Below are 26,574 nucleotides of genomic sequence, written 5' to 3'. Positions count from 1 at the left end.
GTATGGGTGTACAAGTCCAGGAAATAGGGGAATAGCAATGAAAAGGTGCTTTACCACCTCACACCCACCAGAGTGTGAAGGCCAGGGCACTCATGACCCTCTTTCATTCCCTCTATGGTTACAAAGAGTCCCATCATGAGTCCATCTTATTAATTCTTAGCTCTTCAGTAACTTGAATAGTGCCTTGAACCTTTCCTGACAAATGTCAGGGGTCAGACGGGATGTGTTTTTTACAGGCTCAGCTGCTGTGTTCTGGTAGCATCCACCCTTTGACAAACTGTTTCTGTTGAGACAGTAATGAGTATCTCATTTGACAGGGAAACTGCAGATTCCCAGCACAGGTATCTTACTGTTTTCTGCTAAGGTGTGGCTGTCCCAGGTTGCATCCCCAGAGCTAAAGAGCAGAGCCCAGGATACGTCTGTGGCTGTGACAGTGGCAGTGCCCTGAGCACAGTGAGCCTGTGAGGTACAGGAACTGCAGCTGAGGGCTTCTTTCTCAAGGGCATGAAGCTCTTCACTGAGCACTGAGGTAGTGCTCTTCAGCTGCTTAAAACTTTATTTCTGCTCTATGCTCCCTGTGGATTTATGTTCCAGCACCATATTGTGAATTGTACCTATCTTCATCTTCAATTAAATTCATGAATGCAATATGACAAACACAGCCATCCTCTGAAGCCAAGAAAACATCAAAGTATTTTAGGGAACATCCACCTTCCTTTTACTCTGGTACCAACCCTGCTCCTGCAGTAGTACACTGTAGAATTTATGGTATGATATCTAGTTCTGGTTCTTCTAGTGGAGGCTTCAGGGGTTGGCTACAACACAAAAGAATGTGTTTTCATGGTGGCCATGTGAAATGCAGATAGATCCTTTTCTGAGGGCTGTCACACTGGGAGGCAGAGCCCTGGAGCTGGATCTTCATGAGCTCAAATGTAAGGCTTGTGTGTAATTGATGGCAGGAATGAGGATGAAAATGTGTGAGATTAAAATTGTGTTTCTTAGCTGGCAACACCAAATAAGATCATGTTTAATATCTGGGCTAAGGGAAAATTCACATTATTTCATTCTCTTGGACTGAAATTGGCTTTTTGCTTAAAGGGAAGAAGTGTATTGCTATTACATTTATAATTAATGATAACCTAATCTTTGTACAAGCAGATTTAAAGTGAGCGCTTATTTTGACACATATAAAATTTTATCATTAACATCTTTATATTCCTGACTGACACATGGCTAATAGCATTGTAGTAGATTAAGTCTTGAAGCAAGAGAGATGAATGTAGCTACAGAATTGCACAGGTGGTTTTTCATATTCTGGTTTTTCACATGTCTTCCCTTCCCTTCCCTTCCCTTCCCTTCCCTTCCCTTCCCTTCCCTTCCCTTCCCTTCCCTTCCCTTCCCTTCCCTTCCCTTCCCTTCCCTTCCCTTCCCTTCCCTTCCCTTCCCTTCCCTTCCCTTCCCTTCCCTTCCCTTCCCTTCCCTTCCCTTCCCTTCCCTTCCCTTCCCTTCCCTTCCCTTCCCTTCCCTTCCCTTCCCTTCCCTTCCCTTCCCTTCCCTTCCCTTCCCTTCCCTTCCCTTCCCTTCCCTTCCCTTCCCTTCCCTTCCCTTCCCTTCCCTTCCCTTCCCTTCTGTTGATTTGACTTGATTATAACAAATAGATAGCAATTACCTTGCTGAAAGGACTCCTGTTTTTCTTTCACCATCTTTTCCAGAACTTTTGAATGTGTTCAAAGTGTTTTCCATGCCTTTTCACTTTGAAAGGTGTTTTTTATTAAAAATAGTACTTCATAAACACATGATTACAAATGAGCAGTAATGAGGAATAATGCCCACAGTAATCAACTCTTAATGAGTTCTTACTCATCTTAATTCATTTTCATTTATAATTTGTCTTAATTATTGAGGTCTGACTTCAGGAGAATGCCACCCTTAAGAGATATTCAGTAGGTATTTTGATGTCCTAGAATGAAACCTATTGCATAGTCTTTATAGTATTTATGGAGATTTGATCTCCACAGAAGGCAGACACCTTCTCAATACTAAGGCTTTTTAATGACTTTGTTTTATTATAAATTAATTGATACTAATGTTTTACAAATAAAACTGTTACTACATTTCCAAAAAAATTTATACAGCAAGTAAATGCAATCAGCCAGAAAGATTAATTATTCCAATTGAAATACAATGGCTTCTGTTGTATTCTTATTTTAAATAGTTATGCAAGGAAAGCCAGTATATTGCAGAATTAAAGGCTCTGACAGTGTAAATGTGTATAATTCAACTGCATGAAATCTAAAATGATTTGAAGAAAGCTGGGCATTGCCATGTTTTACATGTGGAATTACTCGTAGAGCCCAGTATTTGGGTGACTTAGGGCAAGGGCTGGCTATTTCTGTCTGCTCAGACATTTCAAAGTCAATCTGTGCCAAAATTTGAGCAGCACATGAAGTTTTGAGCCCTTTTAAGTATGTGCACTTTGGAGTGGATGCTCAATCTGCAGGTTTATAAAGTTTTGTCTAAGCTTTTCTCTAGAGGTGGACAATTGAGTTGATGGGAATTTTTAATAATCTCTGCTGGGGCAGAATTTTGCCCAAGGGTGTGCTATTCATCCTGGCAGTATTCTATATGCTCAGCCACTCGTGCAGAGACAGAATATCACACTCCACATGGTTATTCCTGCTGCCATAGCTCTGGCAGCCTCACGCTGGTATGTATTGTAGCTTATGCAATGGCTGTTAGATTCCATTTTAAGTGAAATGCATCCTAAATATTGATGCTAGGTATTCCAGCTGCTTGCTGAATTTTTCCATCCTGCCTAAAAAGTAAAAAACCCATGAAACTTCACTGAAGGTGGTTAACAATAAATACATATCTTTTAAAAAACCCTGTGATTGCATTCAGTGTTCTTCCTAGGAATGGAGAGTAAGAGAGTGAAAGATGAAGTAACATCCAGGGTTGAGTGTTGCTGGGAACAGAAAGGTGCTTGCTTGACTTGGATATGGGGAAGCATTTTTCCATATATGTTATTTTTCAGTGAGTTAAGAGATCAAATCCAGTCCTGTTACAATCCTACTGGTAGATATTTTGGGAAAACTTTTTTGCAGAAAATGAGAACTGCAAGGATACACTGTTCATAGTGGATTCTCTATCTTCAGGATCAATGTCCCTAACCATGTCACTGGTTTAGTGATCATCATAAGCCAAGTTAAGCTTGTGCTGCCTTCAGAAAGAGAAGTGTCCCTCTTCCCTTCCCCACAAACCAATCCATTAATCAATCAATCAATCAATCAATCAATCTTTTCTTACAGTCATCAGCCAGATCAGCAGGTGGATTCAGATCACTGCTCAGTCCCCAGACAGGGAGAGGGCAGTGGGAGAATCCCTTCATTCTTTGGCTGGAGCCAGCTGTGAAGAGCACGCTGAGGACTGATGGAGGTGCTCCTGGGATGCAGGGATGGCACAGAGCAGTGAGTGGCTGCTGGGGGAGCAGATGGACCAAGGCACGTGACAGCCATGGCACATGAATCCAGGTGGCTTAGTAAATGAGAGACTGGAGTGCAGGGACTCACAAACCAACAAATAAGCTTTCACATTAAGAATAAGGCATAAGATGCAGGGAGTATATTGGATTTAGGAGGCTGGGTAGGGTAATAGCTGAAGAACAGAAAGCCTTTACAGAGAGAATGAAAGACATGGAGAATTTTCTTACCAAGATTATTTAATGTGTCAAACATCTGGTCTTCAGAAACACCAAAACTCCATCTAAATAAAGGTAATATGAGGAAGCACTTTGGTTTTGACCTTCTTCATTAATTCCTGACCCAAACCCATCTATTCCAATACAATGCCACTAAACTATCCGGTGAGCTCTCAGACTAGAAATGAATGAAAATGAATCTGAGACCCTATTATGTGGAAATGTCATTTCTGATAGGATATCCTATTTTTCTTTGAAAATTGGCCCCTATTGCTTTAACATTACAAAGGCAGCTTATTAAGTGGGAGCCATGGGAAAATCCTTCCTGGTAGGATTACTAATTATCCGAACTTAAAATGTAACCCTGTTCGAACTTTATTGCTTCTATATGCTTTGGGCTTCTTTTGAAGGTGTCTGTCTTATGAAGGAATGTGTTAAATATTCTGCATTTGCAATTGCCATTTCTTTAAAAAGGAGGTGTTAGTGAAGGTTTTCCTCTACAGTCATTTTTTTAAACAAACATGATTTTCTTCTTGGCATTGTCTCTTTGTGGCAGGAAATGAGCTGCCTTGTGCTCCCCTTCGGGTTTATTTGATACTCCTCTCAGGTGCTTGGCTTGGGCCAGCAAGTCAAGATGGGAACTCCACCAATATGATAAATATTTAGCACAGAAATTAAACATACCCTGCCACGTGTCAGCTTTGGTAGTATCTGATTATAAAAAATATTACTAAAATATTGTCCATCTGAGTATACTTCTTTCTCTGTGTAACACAAAGGGTTAGTACATTATTATGGTGCCAGATTCAGCTCATATTTCACAGTGAAGTAAATCCAGAATCACTTTATTGACACTGATAAAACAGATGGCTAAACCCAAGCTAGACAGAAATGTAATTATATCTGCAGTGTTAGAGGTGAAGGTATGTTATTAAAACACCTCCCTCTTCTCTTTGAATAATGTGTAGGTCTTGCAAAATGTAAGGATTGCACTGACAATATCAAATGTCACTCCAGCTTCTTGATGGGAAAAAGTATATAGTGCAAAAGTGAATATGCACAGAACAACGGAGAGCTGCTAATTAGCCATTATAGGATTCTATTAATCTCTTCAATCGACTAAAAGAATTACAGTCATTTAAGTCTGTTTGCTTTAAGATGGAAAGAAGGCTTAACCAAAGCCTTTGGGCTGACGATAGCTAAAGGAAAATCAGATTCTGTGCATCTAGCTACATCTGTTGGTTTTCCTGGAGAAGGTCACAGCCGTTCCAGAGTGCTGGGTGTGTTAGCACACATTCTATCAGAGGCCTGGCAAGCTGCCCATGGCTAAGCATGCCTGTACCCAGCTAAAGTGATTTGTGTTCCTGGACAGGAGTTTGGAGTTAGAGGTTATGAATAGAAAAATTCCGGCCCAGATTGCTTCAGCATTTTCCTGGTGCACTGGTTCGTGTGGTAGGCTCTATCTCCTGTGCAGCTGCTTTCCTGTGCCCATCAGCTGGGGCAAGGTGGGTGTGCAGGGAAAACCAGCCACATCTCCACACTGTAGGCTGCCCATCCCCTCATGGCCTGTCCCAGTCACAGACCATGTTGGACCATGTTACCCCACCAGTTTGAAAGCTGGAAACCTTAAACTGTTTTTTAAGTTTCGAATGTTTATGGTTCTGATTTTAATCTTTCTGATGTGCAATAATTATATTTGCTCCAGTGTGGTTTTCCTGAGTTATGGGCAACTTCATTTCCCTTTGACTCAGTGAGCTCATACATCAACAATACTTCCTTTTTAATTAATTATTTAATGTGTAATTGTTACCCATGTCATCAAATACGGTAAGAAACGGCATTGGGTTAAGGCTTCTGGAGGGAGTTAGAATGAAAATGCCGAAGAGGAAAAGGGGAGGAGAAGCACTAAAGGACAGTTAACAAGAGAGAAGTGAAGTAGCAGTGGCTATAAAGGTGGAGATATACTGCCACCATGCAGTGATGATGATAAAAAGAAAACTAACCACGCTTTGCCATGGATTTCTGGTGCAGACCCATCCTTGAAATTGGTGGGAATTCAATGGACTGGAGAGCATGTTATCTCTAATGTATTTTTTGGCTCACAGATCACAATTAAAGTTAAATTCTGCCTTCTGAAAAATTAGGTTGGACACACTGGTCTGCTGCAGCCAATCCTTTACCTTGGCTGGTCTCAGGTGAGCTAAAACTATGCAAGGAAAAAACCCAAATTATAACTGTGGAGCTTCTCTTGTGAGATTATATGCAATTGCTATCATGGCAGAAGCTATTTTCAAGGAAATCTAGGATGTATGGGTTAGTTTTCAGAAGAGGAAATACTGTTTTACAGGTTCTTTCTATAGATTTCTATGATTCTTACAGATCATTCCATTCAAATGTCTTGGCTGTGAAAATATTGATATAAATGTTATGAGACAATGATATTCCCAATATTATATAGAATAAATGTTATCACTTAAATATTTTTAAATGCCAGCATTTCTGCAGGCTGCAGCATTTTGCTAAGAGCATACACTTGTCAAATGTTTTGAATTCTGTATTATTCAGTAAATGAGCATGTGGTTAATTAAAGTAGCATTACTATACTGTGAGGTGACCAGATTGCAAACATATCTTTAACAATTGGTCCTTGTAAATAAAATAGAAGAGAGCTGGTTGAGATCTGAAAATGTCAATAGATGCAAAAGCCACCTTAGAGTGTTACCTCATAAAATAAAAGGAAGAAGTAATGACATGGTCAATATTAACTGCCATCAGCTGGAAAGAAATCAGATTGTCAGGGATCTATAAAATTCTTGCCAAAGTAGAACCTCATTTACACATACAGATCTTCATACCCTTTGCTAAGAAAAGCGTATGTGACAGCTTAGAGGTTTTAGCTGCCAAAGATCTTTCACTCTGAATACAGTAAATGTCACATCTATTTATTTATCGTTAAATTTTGCTAAGTATCTGTAGAAATATTTGGATTTTTTCTATCATAATGTAGATGTTTAAAAGGAAAAGAATCCAGATTATAATGCAGCTGTAGCACTAAACCATATGTCTGCTAAATGGGAGCAAAAATACACCACTGAATTACTGGGAGTAAACATAACCTAGATGCTATCTTCAGAAGAATATTAAATGGATTATATAAATACAGGGTATTGCCATAAAATCACGCAATCAGACAATAGTAGCCATCAGGCAATAGATTATTTCACATGCTGAAAGTAATCACAGTTGTATAGCAATTTGCATTTTCTAAATGCCAGACTGAAATATTAACTGGTGAATCTTGGCAAGCACAGTTTTTCTGCCAACTGCAGTGGTGGGCATAACAATATCCAGGCCTTTTTTGAGAGCTAAATAGAGGAATAAGGCAGCCATCCTACACCCCAGCTTCATTAAAATCTGCCTGGAGTCCCAGGTGCTCAAAACAGTCTTGTTTGTCTTCAGTTTGAGTCTTCAACTTCTTTCTTGTAAGAAGACAAATAAGGGTGATTTACTGGTGTATTGGGTGGCACTTGCACTCACTGTGCTGTGCCAGAGCAAATGGTCCAGTGGGATACTCAATAATATTCAATGTTATGAATAATGTCTGGCATGAGAGAGAACTCAAATCACAGTGGCTGTTGAGTTTGCCTGCTCTTTTGTGCAGAAGCAGTTTCATAAGTCCATTTGGATTCTACATTATTGTGTGAAAGGGAAAAAGTTAATAACTTTAATAAGAAAGGCCTGTGTGTGTGCTCAGTCTGGCAAAACTTACTGGGAGTAATTGTCAACTGTATTTTCTCATTTGGGGTCTCTTTTGTTCTTTTTATATAATGTGAAAGGAGAGGAGGTTTCTTCATCCCATCTTCAAACTGAGCAAGATCTGATTATCCTTGAACTTAAATTGTTTGTAAATCAGCATCCCAGGGAACAGGCTCTCAGTATTTATAATTGTAGTGCTTAGAATTGGAAATACAATGAAATATTTACCTCAAAACTGGCCAGATTTATCAAGATTTCTTATTACAGCACATTGAACTAGCTATGTCCCTGGGAACTCTGATCTAAATGATATCAAGTGAAGGCTTCCTCGCCTCAAGTTTTATGTATGAAACAAAGAGCAACTCTGAGTATCTCTTTTTTTTTTTTCTACAGATGATATGGAAGCAATTCCAGTCAAGCAGTTTGTTAAACACATCAGTGAGCTGTATTCTAATAACCAGCATGGGTTCTCAGAAGACTTTGAGGTACGATTTAATGACCCACCAATAAAATGTTGTTTTCCTAAAGTTAATTTTGTATTAATAATTGGGGACCATGTGACATCTGTGTGAGGCTGTCATGTCAGGTAAATGCAGTGCTCAAATGTATCAGAAGAAACAGGATGATACCAATTTTCTACCAGCTATAAGCAGTGTGGGACTGGACATTTACAGATGCTTTCTAACCACCACAGATTTGGTGCCTTTAAGGGCACCAAAAAAACCCTTCTAGGTTTTTATTAAATAGGAAAAGCTGCCTGCAAGCCCCCAGGAACATGAAGATACAAACAGTCATTTTTAACTCAGGGTTTTCTTAAAATTATTTTACTCTTCTTGCTCCAGAATTTGCTCCTCTAGGTTGTCTGAAAAGCCACATATCCCCTGAGTGAAATAGTGCTTGCAATTTATAAAAGTAGTAGAATTTGGTCTTTGATGAAAACCCAAACTGTGAGTTAGTTCCTTGAGCCCTTGTTCATGCTCTGTTCAGACAGGAGAGACTGCTATTGAAGTCATTGATTATTTTGTTCCAGTAAAACCAAAGAGAAAGGATTTGGGGTTTAGTTGGTGGTGTTTGCCTAATGTGACTATTTTAAAACTTTCATCTTGTTACCTGTATAGAACAGATTCTGACCTATAAATATGGTGTCATTTGGTGATAATTCCAAAGGAGTGAAAGTAGTTTTCTACCTCTGGGTTACCAAACCCATATTAAGCATGGTAAACATGCAGCGTAAGACAGTAGAGTCAGGCTTTTCCTTCACCCAGTCTAATCACAGTCCCTGCTGAATGTTTGGAAGTACTGAGAAACAGGAGAAGCCCCAGGAAACCACATGGAGTTGCACTTCTGGCTTCCCCACAAGCAAAAGAAAGTGTGTTTGCCTGCTGCCTGTGAATCAGAGCAGCAGCTCTGCTTGCAAACAAGGCGCTGAACCAAAATAGGTGGCCTTATATCTACAGCTTCTTTGCTTACTGCACTGTAAAGACAAGATTGTATGCGGGAATTGTTTTTAATGGGATCATTTAAAACGTTTATTGTTGCTGTTTGGTTACTGTCTATAAAGAGTGTCTGCTTTGTCTGATGCCAAAAAAGCATTGTGTAAGTTAGAAACATTTTGTATTCATGAGGAAGGCAAATGTGTAAGGTGTTAAAGTGATTTAGTTCAATTGACTGCTGGCTGGATGGCTGAGCAGGAATATTGAGGCATTTAACAATGTTGATGGTATTCAGGACAAACATTTATTCTCCAGAGAGTAGAATTTGATCAGGATGATCAAATGCGACTCACTCTTCTCAATTATTTATGAATTGTGACCCCAGTGCTATTCATCACAGCTGGGTTTTACACCATTTAATTATTCAAAATAATCAACAACACATCTGTAAACTTGGTCTGGCTTTAAGCAAGCTTTGCTTCAGCTGTCACAAAATCACTGCTATTAACAAATGTTGGACACCTTCTGCCTGTGTTTTAGCAAAGAAAAACACTGCTCTAATAGCCTTATTTTTTCCCTTCCTCCTGGAGTTCCCTGCTGTGAGTGCTGTGCTGTGGCAGCTACTTGGAGAGAGCTTTTGCCAATTAGTCCCATTCTGGGGAGCACAGGGTCCCCTCCAAAGGGAAGTTAAACTCCTCCGACTGCACTGCGTGCACCAAATTCTATTCTCCGCGCTGGCTTAAAACTTGGAGCATCTGCTTTGAAGTCAGGATAGCTACTCCAGATGTATTTCTCCATAGCTGAGATCTCAGCTTCCTTAATGTAAATGAAATCTCCTGCTAGAGTAAGGAGTAGGAATAGGAACAAGGCGATCTCTGTCTGGGATGAACCAACCAGCTCCCCTTCATTGCTGGTGTTCTGCCCTGCTGAGGCCCCGTGGGCCTGATTTGAAACCCAGGATTTTTCACAGAGCCCATTGGTAAAATGTTTCTGAAGTGCCCAAACTGACTCAGAGGTCAGAGCCCCAGCTTGGAGAGTGGCTGAAGGGCAGTGGAACCTGAGGTTACATTTATTCAGTAGCTGTTGGAGTGACTGCAGTGCAGCTTCTCACATCCAGTCAGATCCAGCCATGGTCCATGTGCTGGAGTTGCATCTGCCAGCTATGGGGAAGACTTTGCTAATGTTTTATATAGAAATAATAAGATTCCAGCTAAAAGAGAAAATCCAGGGCTGCTAGCCTTAGGTGGAATGTACCAGAGCCATAATGTGTCTTCATGCCTGTGGAACTTTTGAAAAGAGGTAATGGATTCTGAAGTCATACAAAAAATACGGCTTTTTACATCAAAAAAGGGAAGAAAAGAGCATGGCGAGGAGATGCTGAAATAATGTGATCAATACTGCAGAATAAATAAATCCTCCCAAAGGCAGACAGTGCATGAGATTTTGTTCAAAAAAAAAAAAAAGAAATGGATCAAAAATCTCTTCAGATATTTCTGTGGCAGGAGGTTTAAGGTAGAAGCTGCAAAAGGAAAGACTAAGCTAGGCACACACATACACGGCCCAATGTGGAAGGTGAAAAACCTCCACTTGTTTGTTGCTAGATTTTGGTGTCACTTCCTGTGTTTTTGGCAGCAGATTTAGGTCTGTGTTAGGTTGGTTTTTACAGGAAGAAGTTTCCTTTAAAAGTAAATTGTGTGAATACTCCCTCCTCCTCTTAAATTGAGCTGTAATTACAGCTAAATATTTTGTGAATGTGCTTAGGAAGCATTTTATATGCAGAGGAACAAAGGACTTTGAACTCACAAATCTTCCCTTGAAAAGTACATCTAAAATGAATCCTTATTCCCTTTGGGTAATCATAGTGCAAGTAGCCAGCTTTATTGTCTGATGATAGCTGGGCTTTCTTGTATATACAGAATTTTAAAGATTTCCTTTGAGTCCTGTGAATTTTCAATTTTTGGTATAAATTGGAAATACAGGACCCAATTTAATATTGAACAACAAATAGCTTTTTAAAATAAAGATTCTGCATCAGTAGTGCCGGTCTCTGACATATCTCTTTGTATTCAACCTTGGAGTTTGTTCAGTAGTAGACTAAAAAAGTTCAGGGAAGGTTTTTGGCTTGCTCTCAGGTAGCTCCAGCACTGTCTTGCTATGGTGTACAGGATGAGGTACCACACTTCCTTTTACAGCGGCACTGGGACTGGGTTTGAGGGCAAGACTGAACAGAGATTGAAAGGCTTCCTGAGCCAGAGATTATATCTATTCCTTGTCTAGCCTGAGATTTTCTTGACATTATTACATTAAACAGCCTTTGATAGACCTCTGTTCCATAAATTTCTAATTGTCTCTTGAACCCTTTTAGGCTTCTGATGTCCAGAGCATCCCATGGCAATGCATTCTACAATTTGTTCCACAAGAACAGACTTCCTTTTGCTTTTCATTCATCTTGAATAACTTCTCTTGGTGCCTCCTACTTTTTGCATTACAAAGTGCATCCCTGTTTACTCACATGGTTCTGTCTGCCTTTATATTCCCCCTTAATAATCCATTTTCAAATCTGAAGAAATCTAAATTATTCACTTCGTTTTTTTTTGGAGGAAGCCACTCCAGATTTGAGATGAGTTGTCCCTTATGTACCTTTTTATCTTCCTTTACCATAACCTTGTCAAGATGGGAAGACCACAGCTGTGCACAGTATATGGCAGGTGGTTTTAATGCAGAGTTCAGTGACATTTTCAGTTTTCTATTACTTTTCTCCTTCCTAATATAGTATTTGGTTTTTAACAACTACTGAGCACTCAGCTGATACCTCCAGAAAACTATTGAGTGTGACCCCAAGGCCTCATCACAGTATGGCAATAGCAAATTGGGAACCTATCAGCATGTATGTATAGTTAGGGTTGTTTTTCCCCGAGTACATCACTTTGCATTTATCAGCATTGAATTTCATTTGCCATTTTGTCACTCGGCCACTCAGTGCTGCAAGATTGTTCATCTTCCCTTCACAAATAGTCTTCGTTCTAATTATCCTGAATAATTTGGTAAACACACTTTGTCTCCTCTGCAGTCCACTTATGAATAGGTGAGGTCCCCATAAGGTCCCACCAGTGAAAGCTGAACACTGGCAATTCCTGGGCAGGTGTGTCCCACCTCTACCCTGGTAGTGCACAAAGGCAAGTTTTCTTTTTGTTCCTAAACCAGAACAGGTTTTTAAGTAAAATTTTCTGAGAGGCCTTTTCACACATTTTGGAAATTGATATGCTGCTCTCTTCTAGGCAGCCTGTAGACTTCTTCAGGGACCTCTCCCCAAGGTGTTGAAGGCATTCACTAGCTCTGCTCCTCTATTTTGGAGTCTTGCAGTTTTCCCCACAGAGAAGTCAGCTATAGTGGGCTGCAGTGCCTAAAACCCCTTCTGGATCTCAGTTTAAAAACTGATGTCACATTTGTCATCCTCTATTCCCCTGATAGCCTGACTACATGGGACATGTGCCCTCCAAATTCCTGTATCAAAAAGAGTGTGAAGTGCCACCTCCCACAGTAGAGCTTTTCACTCCCTCCCCCTGGCCAGTTACTGGAATAACACAGTAAGTTTTTTTAAGTAATCTTGTCCTTTTTGCTCTAAGAAAGGAACACTAAGCCAAGAAATCACCTTCCATCCCCAAAGCTAACTGTGAATTTTTACAGTTTAATACAGCATTTGGATTTTTGAGATCAGGGAGTTTTACTTTCCTCCTCTGTAATTCTGGAGTGGGCTGGTCAGTGCTGCTGCAGGATCAGTTATAGAGGGGAATGCAATCTCTGCAGACCTCTCCTGCCTGTGGCCGTGTGAGCATAATGATTCATTGCCAATTTGGAGTCTGAACAGGCTCACTGAACTCAGAGGCAGGCTGTCTAGCTCCCTCATCACATAAATTGAAAATATCTTTATACTCCAGTGGCACCTTCTTCTAAATGGCCTGAAATGTAAGAAAATAACATAAATCTATATTTCCAGCAATGTGGCAGGGATTTGCTAATGTTATTCTCATGGTTGCTGCTGCTCAGGGCAGGGGTCACTGGCTCTTTTTAACTGGGGACCTCAGAACGTTAGCCATGGGTTGCATTGAAAACAGATAATGCTGCACTTTCCACACTTCTTGAGATACTAAAAACCAGTGTAGTTATCCTGACACCCCTTACAGATTAGACACAGCTTGCACCAGGCACGTGCTGCATCTATACCAAGGATGGCAGCAGAAAGATGCCATTTCAAAAGTATGCTGCTAGCAGGCAATACTGCTTTGGGAATGTTTTATAACCTGGCCCCAAATTGCCTTAATTAGAAGTATTCTCAGCCTTTGCATTGCTGTACTGAAACCAGAGGGAAGCAGCACTGTGAAGCTGGAGGAGGAAGGATTGCTGCAGAACAGGGCCTTCCTGGAGTTCTCAATTCTTATCTCACTGCTTCACCTACCTAACACCTAGAAACTGGTGTTATGAATTAAGAGATGAAGAGAAGCAGTAAAAGAAGTTCAGATACCTGGAGTTTCTATTAGTAACCACAGTACCACAGCCATTCCCAAGGTTTGTGCCTGGAAGCCCCACTTGGATGAGCCATTGGCTGGGAAATGCAAGTTTTTGGTCAGACTCTGACACCTCCACCCCGCTATTCTTTCCTGTCTCATGCATTTTACAGGAGTTTTTAGCTATTGATGTTATTTAGCTAATAACATCTATTGATGTTATTCCTGTGTTGAGTCCTTTTGGTTTGTTTATTTTCACCTCTTTCTAGGCTGTCCCCAGCTCACCTCTCTCTCGAGTGCTGTTGGAGAGTTTATACCAGTGCTAAATTATTATAGAAATCTACACTGTTCCTGGGGGATATCTTCAAACACTATCTGCAGTCTCTGTTGGTATGCTGTCTTCATGTTTGCTGTGATAAAACAAACAGAAAGAGCACTACCACAGAATTCTTGTAATTTGGGATTAAAATAATAGATCAAAACTGATATTGGGGGTGGATGCTTCCCTGCTGAAAAATATCAGCATTCGTATCAAAACACAGCTATGGATCTTCTCAGCTTTAGTTGCTCAGATTAGGATCCTTTCTTTGTTGTGACTCCTCATTGCTATTCATAGGCTTTCACAGTTCAGCCCCTGCCAGGACATCAGCCTGAAGTAATGGGAAACAGCAGCAGCAGCTTTGTAAGGCCAAATCAAGAGACCGAGTTCCTGCTCAGCCACTGTAGCAAAAAATCCTGCTCAGAACCTTCTACTGCCAGCAAGACACTGGAGCAGTTTGATTTTACACTTAAATGGAAATTCTTTGAAGTTTAGAAGAAACTAATCTGTAACTTGTTTCAGAAAGGCAATTAAAATGGGTCGTTAAACCTGGGTGTATCAAATTCCAATTAGCATTAGCATGGACAATATAATTAAAAGGCAAATTAGCCATAATAGCATAGACTAGAACACTTCTTACGGTAACTAACAGTCAATTGAAACCATGTACTTTGGTTTCTAGGGTTGTCAATGATTAAGTTGAAAGGACAGAATAAAGCCTGTATCCATTCATCCTGGGACAGTAATGTGTTCTGGGAAGTTAAACATGAGGAGCAGCAGTGTGCAAGCCAGCCATCATTAAAATCAGTGGAGGAGACTAAGCAGGATTAAGGAAAGCCAAAGGAAATATTCTAGACATGAAAAGTTTATGGATGATTTATGAAGATGATGAAACAAACACTACCTGTCCTACTCCAAGGTGCCAGTAACAGTTTTGTGCCTGCTGGGAGAGGACTTTGTTTAGGCTGAGCTGCTATGAGCAGCCCTGACCTGGTGACCTGCCTGCAAACGTAGGTTTTGGTAGTAATGCAATCATGATGATGTTTTTCGTGCAACTGAAGAACTTGGTAGCCAGTGAGGTTTAGAAATCCTGGGGTGTTCATTGCATAAGCAACAGAAAATGCTGGGAAAGTAAATATGTGATATACATAAATGTGGTAAAATGGCATAATTAAGACAGGGACTTTTGGGGACTTTCTCCAGGGTGTTATTTATTAACACTGGGGTGTCCTCTTCTGCCAAGGGGTAAATAATACTCTGAACAGAGGCACAGATAACAGACTGCAACTAGTCTTGTCTCCTTGCAGCCTTCTGTGCATTGATGAAAGGCAATCACCTTGGCTTTAATAACAGAGGAATGTTAACTTATGCCTTACTGGCTGGTGGAGGGAGCCTGTGGTTTAGTAATTTGCTGTTAGGATTTGGAGATGAGCCTCAGAGGGTAGGAGAGCGTGGATACCCATCCTCTGCTCTCAACCCCATCTGGGTTTTGGTACAGCCAAACCCAGGCCAGGGTGGTGCTGGAGGATGTCCTCAGTCCCCTTCTCATTGACAGCTTCAGTGTCCCAAAGCCTTGGATGTGTCCTGGACTGGAGGGGAGGGCTGAAGACTTTAAAAATACAAAAATGACTGAGGTATATTGGCAAGGGGGAAGCTTTTCTGTAACAGTCTCCTTTTGCTATGCTTTGCATTGTGTAGATATATCCACCATTACAACAGCTTTCCAGAGTATTAAAAACCATTTAGAATGTAATGTGTTAAGAAAAGCCATTTTCAGATCATCAGCTCTCACAGCGTCAGACCTCCTTTTCCACTGCTGTGTTTTTCTCCATCTTAGCTTAATCTTCCTCTTCTATTAACGTTATATTGGTCAGCTGGGAACATGTACAGTCAAGGAAACAGTCATCATCAACATAAAAAGGTTAATTAAAATGATTAACCTCCCCAGCAATTCCCTTATGGAAAAATCCTATAGAACTTAATAGAAAATGATACATTTACTATGTAGTATTTAAACTGTCAGAGAAAATTCCTTAGCAGGGAGGTAATTCCCTATTAAATTCTATAACTTCTCAGAGTATTCTCCACAGAACCTTATTGGATTAATCTGTATTAAATTCTACAGCGTTTGGCATAAATTTTTCAACACCAATAACTTCTAAAAAGAATTTTATAGTGATGCAGGGATGTAGGGTTTGATGCGAGGCTTTTCAGAAGCAGGCAGGGTATTTTTTAGGAGTGACCTGGAGTGGTACAGCAGTGATGTTGTGTGATTTCTAAATGAAAATATAGATAAAACAAAATTACATTAAATCAGCCTAACATGTAAATATTGCTGCTTTTCCAACCATGACTTAGGCTGAACTGATCCTGCCTATTGTGTTATCTGAAATCCCTTGCTTACTGGAGCTGACAAGCAGAATTAGGGGAAGAGCACACTTTAATATGGGGTTTTTTTTATTTGATAGAAGTGGAACTATGAAAATTCCTTTAGGGCCAGCTGAGAGTTTTGCTCAATTCATCTTTGTCTTTGCTCAGCTCATCTCCTTGAGCACAGTATGTTTCTCCCTGTGGAGGGCTGGAAAGAGAGAGAGAAGCAATTGTTATTTGAGAGTGTCACATGGATATAAAAGCTATAAAACGTACAAGGTTTTAGTATACTTTGCACTTTTAAAATGTAAATGTTGGGGAAGATATCAAAATTGCTATGCAAGTCCTTGGTGAAATGTCTGCATAATGCTGAACTCCTACATCTGCTGTTTGTATAGCATTTCTTGTGATAATTTTTCTCTGTCACTTAGCTCATGATCTTTGTAGCAGCTGTGAGCTCCTAATGACTTTGCCTCTTAGGTTCTATACTGTTATTTTTAAAGTCTGAAATACAAAGTAATTTGGCACTTCCTCACATATCCTGGGGGGAAATTGGTTCTGTTTGGGGCAATTCCTGGGAGTCACAAAATATTTGAATAAATATAATTTCTTCCACAACTTTGTAAACTCCAAATTTTAATTTTTTTTTCAAAAATGTGTCTTTAAATGAAGAATAATTTTAAATGAAAAGACCCTCCATTGCCCCATTTCAATAGCTCTGTATCCTGTTGTTGAACAGAGTAAGGGGTGGGTTAAGAATTTAGAAATTCCAAGGGAACTGGGTATTTAACCTACAGCCCCAGCTCTTCAGACATTGCATCTCTGGCTTCATGAGCACCCTGGTCTCTCTCTGCTTTGTAAATACACATGGATCCAACCTTCTCTTCACTGGATTGAGGGCTGTTAATCAGCATCCAGGCAGTGGTATTTAAAGCCCTCATTGTTATCTTCAGAGATCTATTTTATTTATATTTTACAAAAGGCATCTCTCTGCAGAGAGCTAGCAAAAGGTCAGTACCAAACTTAAATGTCAGAAACCCCATTTTGAGAGGTTATAAACAGATAAGTTGTCCAGTGATCAAAAGTCTTCTGTTGAAATGTTTTTTGTTATTAGTTTGTAACACTGCACTGGCCACTCTTGTATCTGAGAGACCCTGTCTTAGCTCCCCAAGGAGGGACAGAGTGGGGCATGGCAGGAGATGCAGTGCAGAAGGTGATGGACTGGTGGTCAGAGGGGACAGCTGGCTCTCAGGCTGCTCGTCTGTCCCCAGGCCTGTGGAGAGGAGCGTGACCGTGCCCCAGGGACACCTGACACAACATACAGGACAATACTGAAAGACTTTGTGTTTAACCCAGCAATTAAAATTCTGATACGTTGACCATGGTTTCCATGAGCTGCTGCAAAAGGAGAGAAAGCTCAGGGTTTTTTGGACTGACAAATTTTCCGTTTGAATAATCTTTCTGCCTAGGAAGTGCAGCGCTGTACGGCTGACATGAACATCACTGCAGAGCATTCCAACCATCCCGACAACAAGCACAAGAACAGATACATCAACATCCTGGCCTGTAAGTAAGCACTGGCCTAAGCACAATGGATAACCCAAAAGGGCACTCTCCTCTTGCAGTGTGTCTGTGTGACTGGGACAGGCAGATGGCCCCAGGCTACATTATTACACAGGATGTAATAAACATGTGAAAGTGTGGCTGGGAGATCCTTTCCCCATTAAAGGCAGTGTATGTTTTGGCTTCTCCAGGGCCAGGATTTCACTCCAGCTTTTGTTTTGAAATGTTTCACAGCTTGGATGTCCAAGCATAGTTGTAGAAGTTTGGTATGAAATTTTGCAGAGGAATAACTGGGATGAATTGATGATCAGCGCACTCCTGCCTGCTAATGCCTGAAAACTGGCCTAGGGGAAGTGCATGGAGGAGCAAAGAGTTTTATTGATGATTCCTGGGATTACCCTACAGTCCCAAAGGTGCTAAATCTTACAGAGTGTATCTGCTATATTTCAAACTGCTTTAGCTCTGTGTAGGATTTGGACAAATAGTGATCTTTGTAGCACTGAGCAGGCTTTGCCTGTATCCCTCTGAGAACTGCAAATCTGGACTCTGCCCTAGAATGCAAATGATCTGGGATAGAAGTGCAGTAACTTTTTCCCTGTTATTCTCTTATGTGGAATGGATGGCAGATGCAACTGTCACTGTGGTTTAGGGACAGGCATGGAGAGCCCACTGGTAAAAAGTTCTCAGTGTTCATAAACATTGCAATAAATTTAGAATGCTTTTGATGGCATAGGAAGGAAATGTGTGTCCCTAACAGATTTTCAGTAGTAATCAAGGTACTGGCTGAGGACCAATTCCCACACCTTTGAAAGACTTGCTGTGTGGCCTTGGGCAAAGGCATTCATTGAGCTTGTCCCAGCTCTGATTTTAGACATAGGTGTCTCATCTCTCTAGGTACAGAGATGTGACATTGAAGGAGGATTGAAGCAGGCACTTCAGTCCTCCAGATTATCATTGGAAGATCCTCTCTCTCCACTGGTCCTGAAAGAAGGCAAAATAAACCAATCTTTATGCTTAAAGTTGGCTCACATGTCTTATCTCTGCATGAGTTGGAAGCACCACACAGCCCAGTGCTTCTGCCTCGGAGCAGGACTATGATTTTTTCCTGCTTTAAGGCGGAGTCAAGCATTTGAGTGAAACAAAAAGAGGAGCTCAAGATCACAGCCTCAAGTCTTTCCTCGTGGTGTGATGATGGTGGTGAAGAAGTGAGGACATTCACTCAGCTCCCAGAGCCAGCAGAGCTGTCTGAGCCCAGCACTGAGGGGAGGATAATGAGCTGAGCTGAGCAGAGGCAGCGTTTCACAGCCCCATGGGGTGCCCTGGCTCTTTGAATCTCACTACCCTGAGTGATGTAGATGATTCTAAAAATTGTGCTCCTGAGGCTCCAGTGCCCTTTAAAGAGAAGCTGTCCCAGCATGAACCATGTACTTTAGGGGATATGAAGGCTGAACACCTGCACATGAGCAGATGACCAAGAACAGATTCTCCCATCTCCCTCTTGACTCCAGTCCAAGGCCAATCTCTTCTGTGTATTAGTAAGGGCAGCCCTGATACCCAGGAAATGGGATGTTTGCCTGCAGTTCTGCAGCGTGTTTCCCTAATGTTTCTCTGCTGTTTTTTATCCTGCAGATGATCACAGCAGGGTGAAGCTAAGGCCTTTACCAGGGAAAGATTCTAAGCACAGTGACTACATTAATGCTAATTATGTTGATGTAAGTTGTTTTAATGGTTTTTATCTGCTCTACCTTTGAATCCTTCCACAGGAAGGAAATATTGTCACTTGTGATGTGATTGTATTTGCCAACTTCATCTGATAATTTTGCTACAAATTCCTCACTCTTCTGAATTAGAAAAGCACCTTTTTTTTTACCTCTAAAATATTAATTTTTCTGCTATGATATTGCTTTCATCTCACTTGGCATTATGGTTTTCTTTGAAGGGTTACAACAAAGCAAAAGCCTACATTGCTACCCAGGGACCTTTAAAGTCTACCTTTGAAGATTTCTGGAGGATGATTTGGGAACAAAATACAGGAATCATTGTCATGATCACGAACCTTGTTGAAAAAGGAAGAGTAAGAGATTTTCTTGTTTGTTAGCAGTTGCTCCTTAACACTTCCCCAGATCACCTGAGCAGAATTTGTTTTAAACGGCTTGGGATGATACGTACTGATGCATAACACATAAGTAACACAACACAGGGACACATACTGAGCCATGATTTTTTTCAAGAAGCTCTAGACAGAAATACAAAGCAGCAGCTCAGGCCCTTACCCAACTCACCCAACTGTGTCTGTGTTCAGAGGAAATGCGATCAGTACTGGCCGACAGAGAACAGCGAGGAGTACGGCAACATCATCGTCACGCTCAAGAGCACAAACGTCCACGCCTGCTACACCGTGCGCCGCTTCACCGTCAGGAACACCAAGATGAAAAAGGTGAGCCAAGACTTCACTGCTCCCATCCAGGTGTCTTCCAGCTTGTGTAGGATGCAAGGCACACCAGAGCAAAACTCTGCATTTGCATAGGCAGCCTGGAGAGGCAGGCGGGTGGGAAAGAAGTAAGTAAAGACAGGATTACAAGGAACCTGTTGCTAAGGTTTAGCCTGTATTTCTTTTTCTCAAGTGCACTGCAGCTTTGGTGTCCTTGTAATTGCTGTTATTACCTGTTCCCACATGTATTTTTCCTCAAACTCTGTCTCCACCCATCAGCAGGCAGAGCTGCAGGTTTCTTCTGTCAGAGTCCAGCACTTTCACAGCTGAGCAAGCCAGAGGGACTGACGATATTTTTATGCTTCTTTTCCCTCCTCTCTCTCTTGTCTCCGCACACCCTTCGTACCCAGGGTCAGAAGGGGAACCCCAAAGGGCGGCAGAACGAGAGGACTGTCATTCAGTACCACTACACCCAGTGGCCCGACATGGGCGTGCCCGAGTACGCCCTGCCCGTGCTCACCTTCGTCAGGAGATCCTCGGCAGCCAGAACCCCAGACATGGGACCAGTGGTGGTGCACTGCAGGTATGATGGCTGTGACAAACCACCCAAGGCAAGCACAGCTAGAGCACAGTGTGTGCTCTTCCGTGCCACCTAACGCAAACACTGCAGGTTACTAACACAGGAGGAGTGTGTCAGCCCCATGGGGTGCAGTTAGACATGAGCTCTTCTTTGCCTATGTCTTAAAACAGCTCCAGTGCAAAAGCTTCCCAGCTGATGCAGGGTTTTGCTATAGCCATGATACTGAACTGCTGAACTACATTGCACTGGAATTGGAAAGCTCCTTGGTCAAAGCTTATTTGTAGCCTCCCAGTTCAGTGCATGGACAGGCCAGGATCGCCTTTGCTGGGAAGCAACAGTGTGGATACATGGACACCTGGGAATGCAATTGCCAATGAACCACACTCATCCTCACCAGCACTTGCAGTCACAGCAGTAGATCAGTGAATATACTAGTTCAGGGATGTGGTCTTCATCACTGTGTGTGCAGGGGCTGCACAGCACTATATCAAAGAGGAGAGGATGATGGGGGTTACAGCTCCTTCCTCAGCAGAAATGGAGACTCTCTGAAGAGCTCCCATCTCTCTTGGGCCCAGGACTGCCCTTGTTCACTGTAAGGAATTCTGCTCCACAGGATTAATCCCCTTTTATACCTTCCCATAGTGCTGGTACCACTTTCATTTCCAGCTCCACTTTGCAGCTTAAGTTTACCTCAAGGCTGAAGCCAGCCAGAGCCATCTCACAGCCTGGAGTGACCTTGGCAATCCAGCATAGCAGCAGCTTGGCAAAGGATGGACCTCTGAATGGCTTCATCCAGCCAACACCAGTAACTGCAGCAGTGGAAACAGGAGCCAAGTGTGAGCAGCCAGAGTATGAAGTCCAGGACCACAGCAGCCTTATCCTCATGCTGCTGGCACAGGTGTGATGGCTTGTATTGTATTCAGCCTCATCTTGAAGCACAGAAATACCCACAGAAGGGAGGAATTATATACCTGGTAATATTTCCAGAAACCCAAAATATTTTGCTGGGAAACTTTAATGGTTGAAGCTAGGAGGAAAATGGAAGCCCATGAATAGGAATATGTGAATATTTGCTTAGTTCTGTTCTAGTTACTTCTGCATTTGCTTTCATCTGGCTGTATTTCATGAGTGTCTCTTATGTTCTCTGTAGTGCTGGTGTTGGCAGAACTGGTACCTACATTGTGATAGACAGTATGCTGCAGCAGATAAAAGACAAAAGCACAGTTAATGTCCTGGGTTTCCTGAAACATATCAGGACACAGCGCAACTACCTCGTCCAGACAGAGGTAAAAAATGCAGTGGGGTTGAATTTAAAGCCTTGTTCATTTTTGCATTGTAATCAAAAAGAGAATAGATTTTTCCAATTACATCCCTGTAAAAATTGAATATGTTACTGATATTTTTCTGCACTGTCTTTTTCTAGACCAGAAACTTCAGATTTTGTTTTTGACTTATTCAGAGTTGTATGTACTATATTTATAAATATTCTGAATTTGGCAGTATTTGCATGAGTGGCTTGTTTTGAACACCCTTTCCTTTAGTGTGCACTGCTCCTCGGACAAAGACATCCGTTCAGGTTATTTCAAATGTCCACCTGACATGCTGATGTTTTTCTAGGAGCAGTACATTTTTATTCATGATGCCTTGTTGGAAGCCATCCTTGGGAAGGAGACTGAAGTGTCTGCAAACCAGCTGCATAGTTATGTTAACAGCATCCTCATCCCTGGCATAGGAGGGAAGACACGGCTAGAAAAACAGTTCAAGGTAAGTCTTAATCACTGCCATCCAGAGGGACCTAATTTTCCTACCCTCTTTTTTATGGCTTGTCTTCACTGTCTATTGTCATGGCTAAGGAACCAAACCAGAAAACTTGATCAGCACAGCACAACATCATGAGAAGTTCAGTCCTACAGAGTCCTTGCTTCACTGCTGGAAATCAGTGCTCATGCTCTTCAGTCAGAGCTGAGAAGAGGGACATGGACACTGGTTTGGACTGTGCTGCTGGTCTCCCTGTTCCCAAGGGGCCTTGGATGTTCCCAAGTCTGTGGTTAGCTTGGCTGGAAGTCTTCCTCAAAAACCGTGGCTCTCATGCATACAAATATGGGGAAAGACAAGAGATGAGGTTCTTTGCACCACCTACTATTTCCTCAGTGTAGATAAGGAATTACAAATGTTTTACGACCAGGAAACACAATATGCCTTTTTCATTGCTAATCATGATGCTTGTTGTGTTTCCTGCTATGACATAGCTGCTTCCTTCCTGGCCAAAGTAATTTCATTCTTTTTCCCGGATCTCTTACTTGAAACCTAAGATTTTCTGACTGCACTTTATTTGAATACATTGTAAAATATTTTGTGAGAGTTTGTATCATAAGGAGACACATGACATCTGTTTTCACAGCTAAACTCACTCAGTTAATAACTACCCAAAAACTACATAAGGAACTGAAGCTGTTAAATTACACCAGGTGCGAAGCTATTCAAAAATTAATCTGAAATCACTTGTAGGAATCTTAGTATTTCTCCATCACTCAAGACATTCCAGATGCTTAATTACTAAATTAAAGAAACAAGTGCAAGAGCACGCACACCCACACAAAATGCAGGAGGAGGCAAAGATTTGTTATTTTAAAAAGTGTTGCACTTTTACAAACAATTCTAAATTATATGTTTTCTGATGACTCGTGCCAAGGTTTTAAAACCCTTAGTGCCATTTACAGAAATTACTTTCTCTGAAAACATTGCACAGTTATTTAGAATGCCCGTAACTTCTAATGTGGCTTATGCCAGTGCACAGATGAGTTGAGTGCTATCTTGTTTAGAGTGCATTTCAAACTGGGATGTGACCAGCAGCAATTATTAGATCTTTCTCTTGTTTCTGCTGCTGCCACAGAGCTGGCAGAAAATAACTTGTGCTCATGCCCCAGTAGAGCAATTTACGTTCAACCATCTTAGAGTGAAATGACGCTGAGTAACGAGGTGTGAGTGCAGGAGATGTGAAAGCCACCTTTACTCTCTTTGCTCTGGCAGAGTTTCCCCATGTACTGGAGGAGTATTAAAATACAAATCCTTTCTTTGTGCCTCTAGGCAGCCCAGAATGAACATGGCAGACCAGATAATGTAGCCCATGGCCTCAGATCTTAGATGCCAGTGTGGTGGGTTCCCCAAAGGCCTGGCAGAAAAAGACATTCTGCAAGAATGATCTGGCTATTATTTTAGGGGAAAAAACCCCAAAAACAACAAAAAAAATTAAAGTTTTGTTGTTCTATTTTGCTAGCTTTTATTCCTCGAGACCTGCTTCTGACTAAACATATCCGAAATTCTGTGAAATATATTCTCAAAGATAATGAAACGTAGTGTTCTGTGAAAATTCATTTTGATGGAACTTCATATACAGGATGTTGCAAAACTGAGAGCTCCAGAGATCTTTTTATCTATTAAACATGTTGTATGAAAAGGATGATTTCCATTGGAAACTTGAGTACTTTAAACAAGTTTTAACAATGCAGTTTATTCTTCTACTAATGCATCTTCGCAGGAGTTGGCGAAGAAACCTCCTCTCTTCATTTAGAGTGCTCTGAGGGCTGACTTACTACTTTATTCTCTTTCAGCTGGTTACACAGTGTAATGCAAAATACGTGGAATGCTTCAGTGCTCAGAAAGACTGCAACAAAGAGAAGAACAGGAACTCATCAGTTGTGCCATGTAAGTTCACATCTTCAGTTTGATTACTGCCTAGCATAACTTTTTGTACCGAATTCTCCCGGTGTTATGCATGAAAAGACATAGCCACGAGGAAGGGGAAATGTAATCTTTTGTTCAGCCCAAGCTGTCTTGTCTTTCAGTATTACCCAAATGAAACTGAACAAAAGGAAATAGTTGCAGTGTCAGCCAGATATACTGTCCAAGTGAAATGTTAATTTGAAGTGCTTAAGAATTTGAATAATTTCGTAGGGGATAAATCTATGGAATACTAAGAGATTACTTTGATACCAGCAGCTCCCTGCTCTGGGAGATCTCCCAGAGTGATTTGCACCAGTTGTTTGTAATTCAGCTACTGCACTCAGTTTTTCTGTGTGAGCCACCCCAGATCTAAGGATTTTTAGTGACCAAGGACACAGTTCCACAGTCATTACAATGGAATCTGTGCATGGCTGTCAAGCAATATGAACTTGCACCAGACCAAGCAAGGGCACAATGTCATCCCCATCACATAACCCAGAGTACAGGACACAGAGGACAGATGATAGCCAAGATAGCACAGAGTAATAGTGGCACAGATACAGTTCATTGTAAAGTTTATTAATAAAAAGGGAAGTCATCAGAATACATTTTAAAAACAGATGGGACACGCTAGAAATAGGTTGTTTGATTTGGCCCTTTGTGTCATGCAGCTGCACTGATTTCAGTTTGGCTTTTAGGGGCTGTCAGAGGGTTTGAGGGTGATGTTGAACCCAGGTCTCAAAGGTCACAGGGAAGCGTGGCTCTGCAGAAGAGCACACACTTCTGGGAAGTTCCCCATTTGGGAAGATGTTTGTCTCTGGAGGTTCTCTCACCCTGTGAGAGATGGCAGTGCTACAGAGTGGTAGGGAAAACAAAATAAATCAGCTGGGTTTGTATGCTGCTGGAGACAAATGGAACACTACATACAAGAATTACCCGAAATCCCCTGTTATCACTGCATATACTGTTATTTGGTAATTCAGCCTGCTGTGAAAATCTTTGCTATAGTAAAATTTGATTCCTGAAATTACTTTGTCCTTGTGGGAATATTGTGCAACATTCTCTTTTATATCCTGTGTTAGCAGGCAGTGCTTTAATGCAGTTAAAGTGCTGGCCTGCTCCTGTGGGAGATGGGAGCTGCACACTGTTTGCTTTGTTAACGGCTGAGAAATTCTTACTTTCTGCATTGTGCCATGATCAAACTTTGATCTTTTTTTTTTTTTTTCTGTGTTTTTTTTTTCTTAATGTTATAGCTGAGCGTGCTAGAGTGGGCTTGGCACCACTGCCTGGAATGAAGGGAACAGATTACATTAATGCCTCTTATATCATGGTGAGGAAGCCAACACCTAATTACAAAGTAAAATCAGTTCTAAGGTGCTAAATACCAGATGCCTGTAATTGTCTTAATTCTGTATGTAATGGCTGTGTATTAACAGATGAGATTTTAACACCTTCCCCATAATGTAAAGCTATTAACCGTGTTTTATTAAAGATTCTTGCCTAAAAAAATTAATTACAAGATGCATTTAGATGGAATGTGTATTTCTGTGAGATACAGTCAAATAGATACTGGGATTTAAAGTAAATTAAAGCAGTAGGGACTCTGTAGAATTGAAATGGAGTTAAGAAAATATAGTCTGTGTGAAAATATTGTGGTGGAAAATGAAATAGGGTCATTACGTGTCCCCAGAAATTAAATCAGTGCTTTAAAAGTATGGGAGGCAGTAAGTAACTGTGTGTTTGTGTTGCTGCCAAAGGGCTACTACAGGAGTAACGAGTTCATCATAACCCAACATCCACTGCCACATACAACTAAAGATTTCTGGCGAATGATCTGGGACCACAATGCACAGATCATTGTCATGCTGCCGGACAACCAGAGCCTGGTGAGTTGCCTGTGTCTCTCCCTGCGTGATGCCACTGTCACAGCCCAGCTGGGCACAGCACAGGGTCACTCAGTTGCCTGCTGGGGCTGTTTTCTGGCTGAAAGCAAAGCCAATTTTTGAGCCACCTACTCAAACTTTGCCATAAGCTGTTTACAAAAAGATAAGTTCAATGATGTAGGGGCTGTTCTTTTGCTCTTGCCTTCTGCACTCACCCGTGGACATCAGGGCTGGAGGGACCTCAGTGCTCACAGATAGCACAGCACAGCACACCAGTGCTGTCAGCATCTGCAAGGCTCCTGAGGGCAGGATGC

The 26,574-nt window shown here is 41.4% G+C and overlaps 1 protein-coding gene across 1 annotated transcript in view; it reads left to right on the top strand.

Annotated features, from left to right (window-relative positions):
* PTPRG (protein tyrosine phosphatase receptor type G) overlaps positions 1 to 26,574 on the top strand; it is a 394,477-nt gene that overhangs the window by 355,747 nt on the left and 12,156 nt on the right. The window contains exons 15-25 of the mRNA XM_053953681.1: positions 7,847 to 7,938; positions 17,550 to 17,646; positions 19,273 to 19,355; positions 19,583 to 19,717; positions 19,946 to 20,080; positions 20,485 to 20,657; positions 21,805 to 21,940; positions 22,272 to 22,418; positions 24,266 to 24,359; positions 25,631 to 25,707; positions 26,135 to 26,263. Coding sequence (XP_053809656.1) covers positions 7,847 to 7,938; positions 17,550 to 17,646; positions 19,273 to 19,355; positions 19,583 to 19,717; positions 19,946 to 20,080; positions 20,485 to 20,657; positions 21,805 to 21,940; positions 22,272 to 22,418; positions 24,266 to 24,359; positions 25,631 to 25,707; positions 26,135 to 26,263 — 1,298 coding nt within the window. The remainder of the gene's footprint in view (positions 1 to 7,846; positions 7,939 to 17,549; positions 17,647 to 19,272; positions 19,356 to 19,582; positions 19,718 to 19,945; positions 20,081 to 20,484; positions 20,658 to 21,804; positions 21,941 to 22,271; positions 22,419 to 24,265; positions 24,360 to 25,630; positions 25,708 to 26,134; positions 26,264 to 26,574) is intronic.

The sequence above is a fragment of the Vidua chalybeata genome, chromosome 12, assembly GCF_026979565.1.
Source record: "Vidua chalybeata isolate OUT-0048 chromosome 12, bVidCha1 merged haplotype, whole genome shotgun sequence".
NCBI classification, from domain to species: Eukaryota; Metazoa; Chordata; class Aves; order Passeriformes; family Viduidae; genus Vidua; species Vidua chalybeata.
Note: the sequence above shows the minus strand (reverse complement) of the source record. Positions and strands in the feature narration are given on the sequence as shown.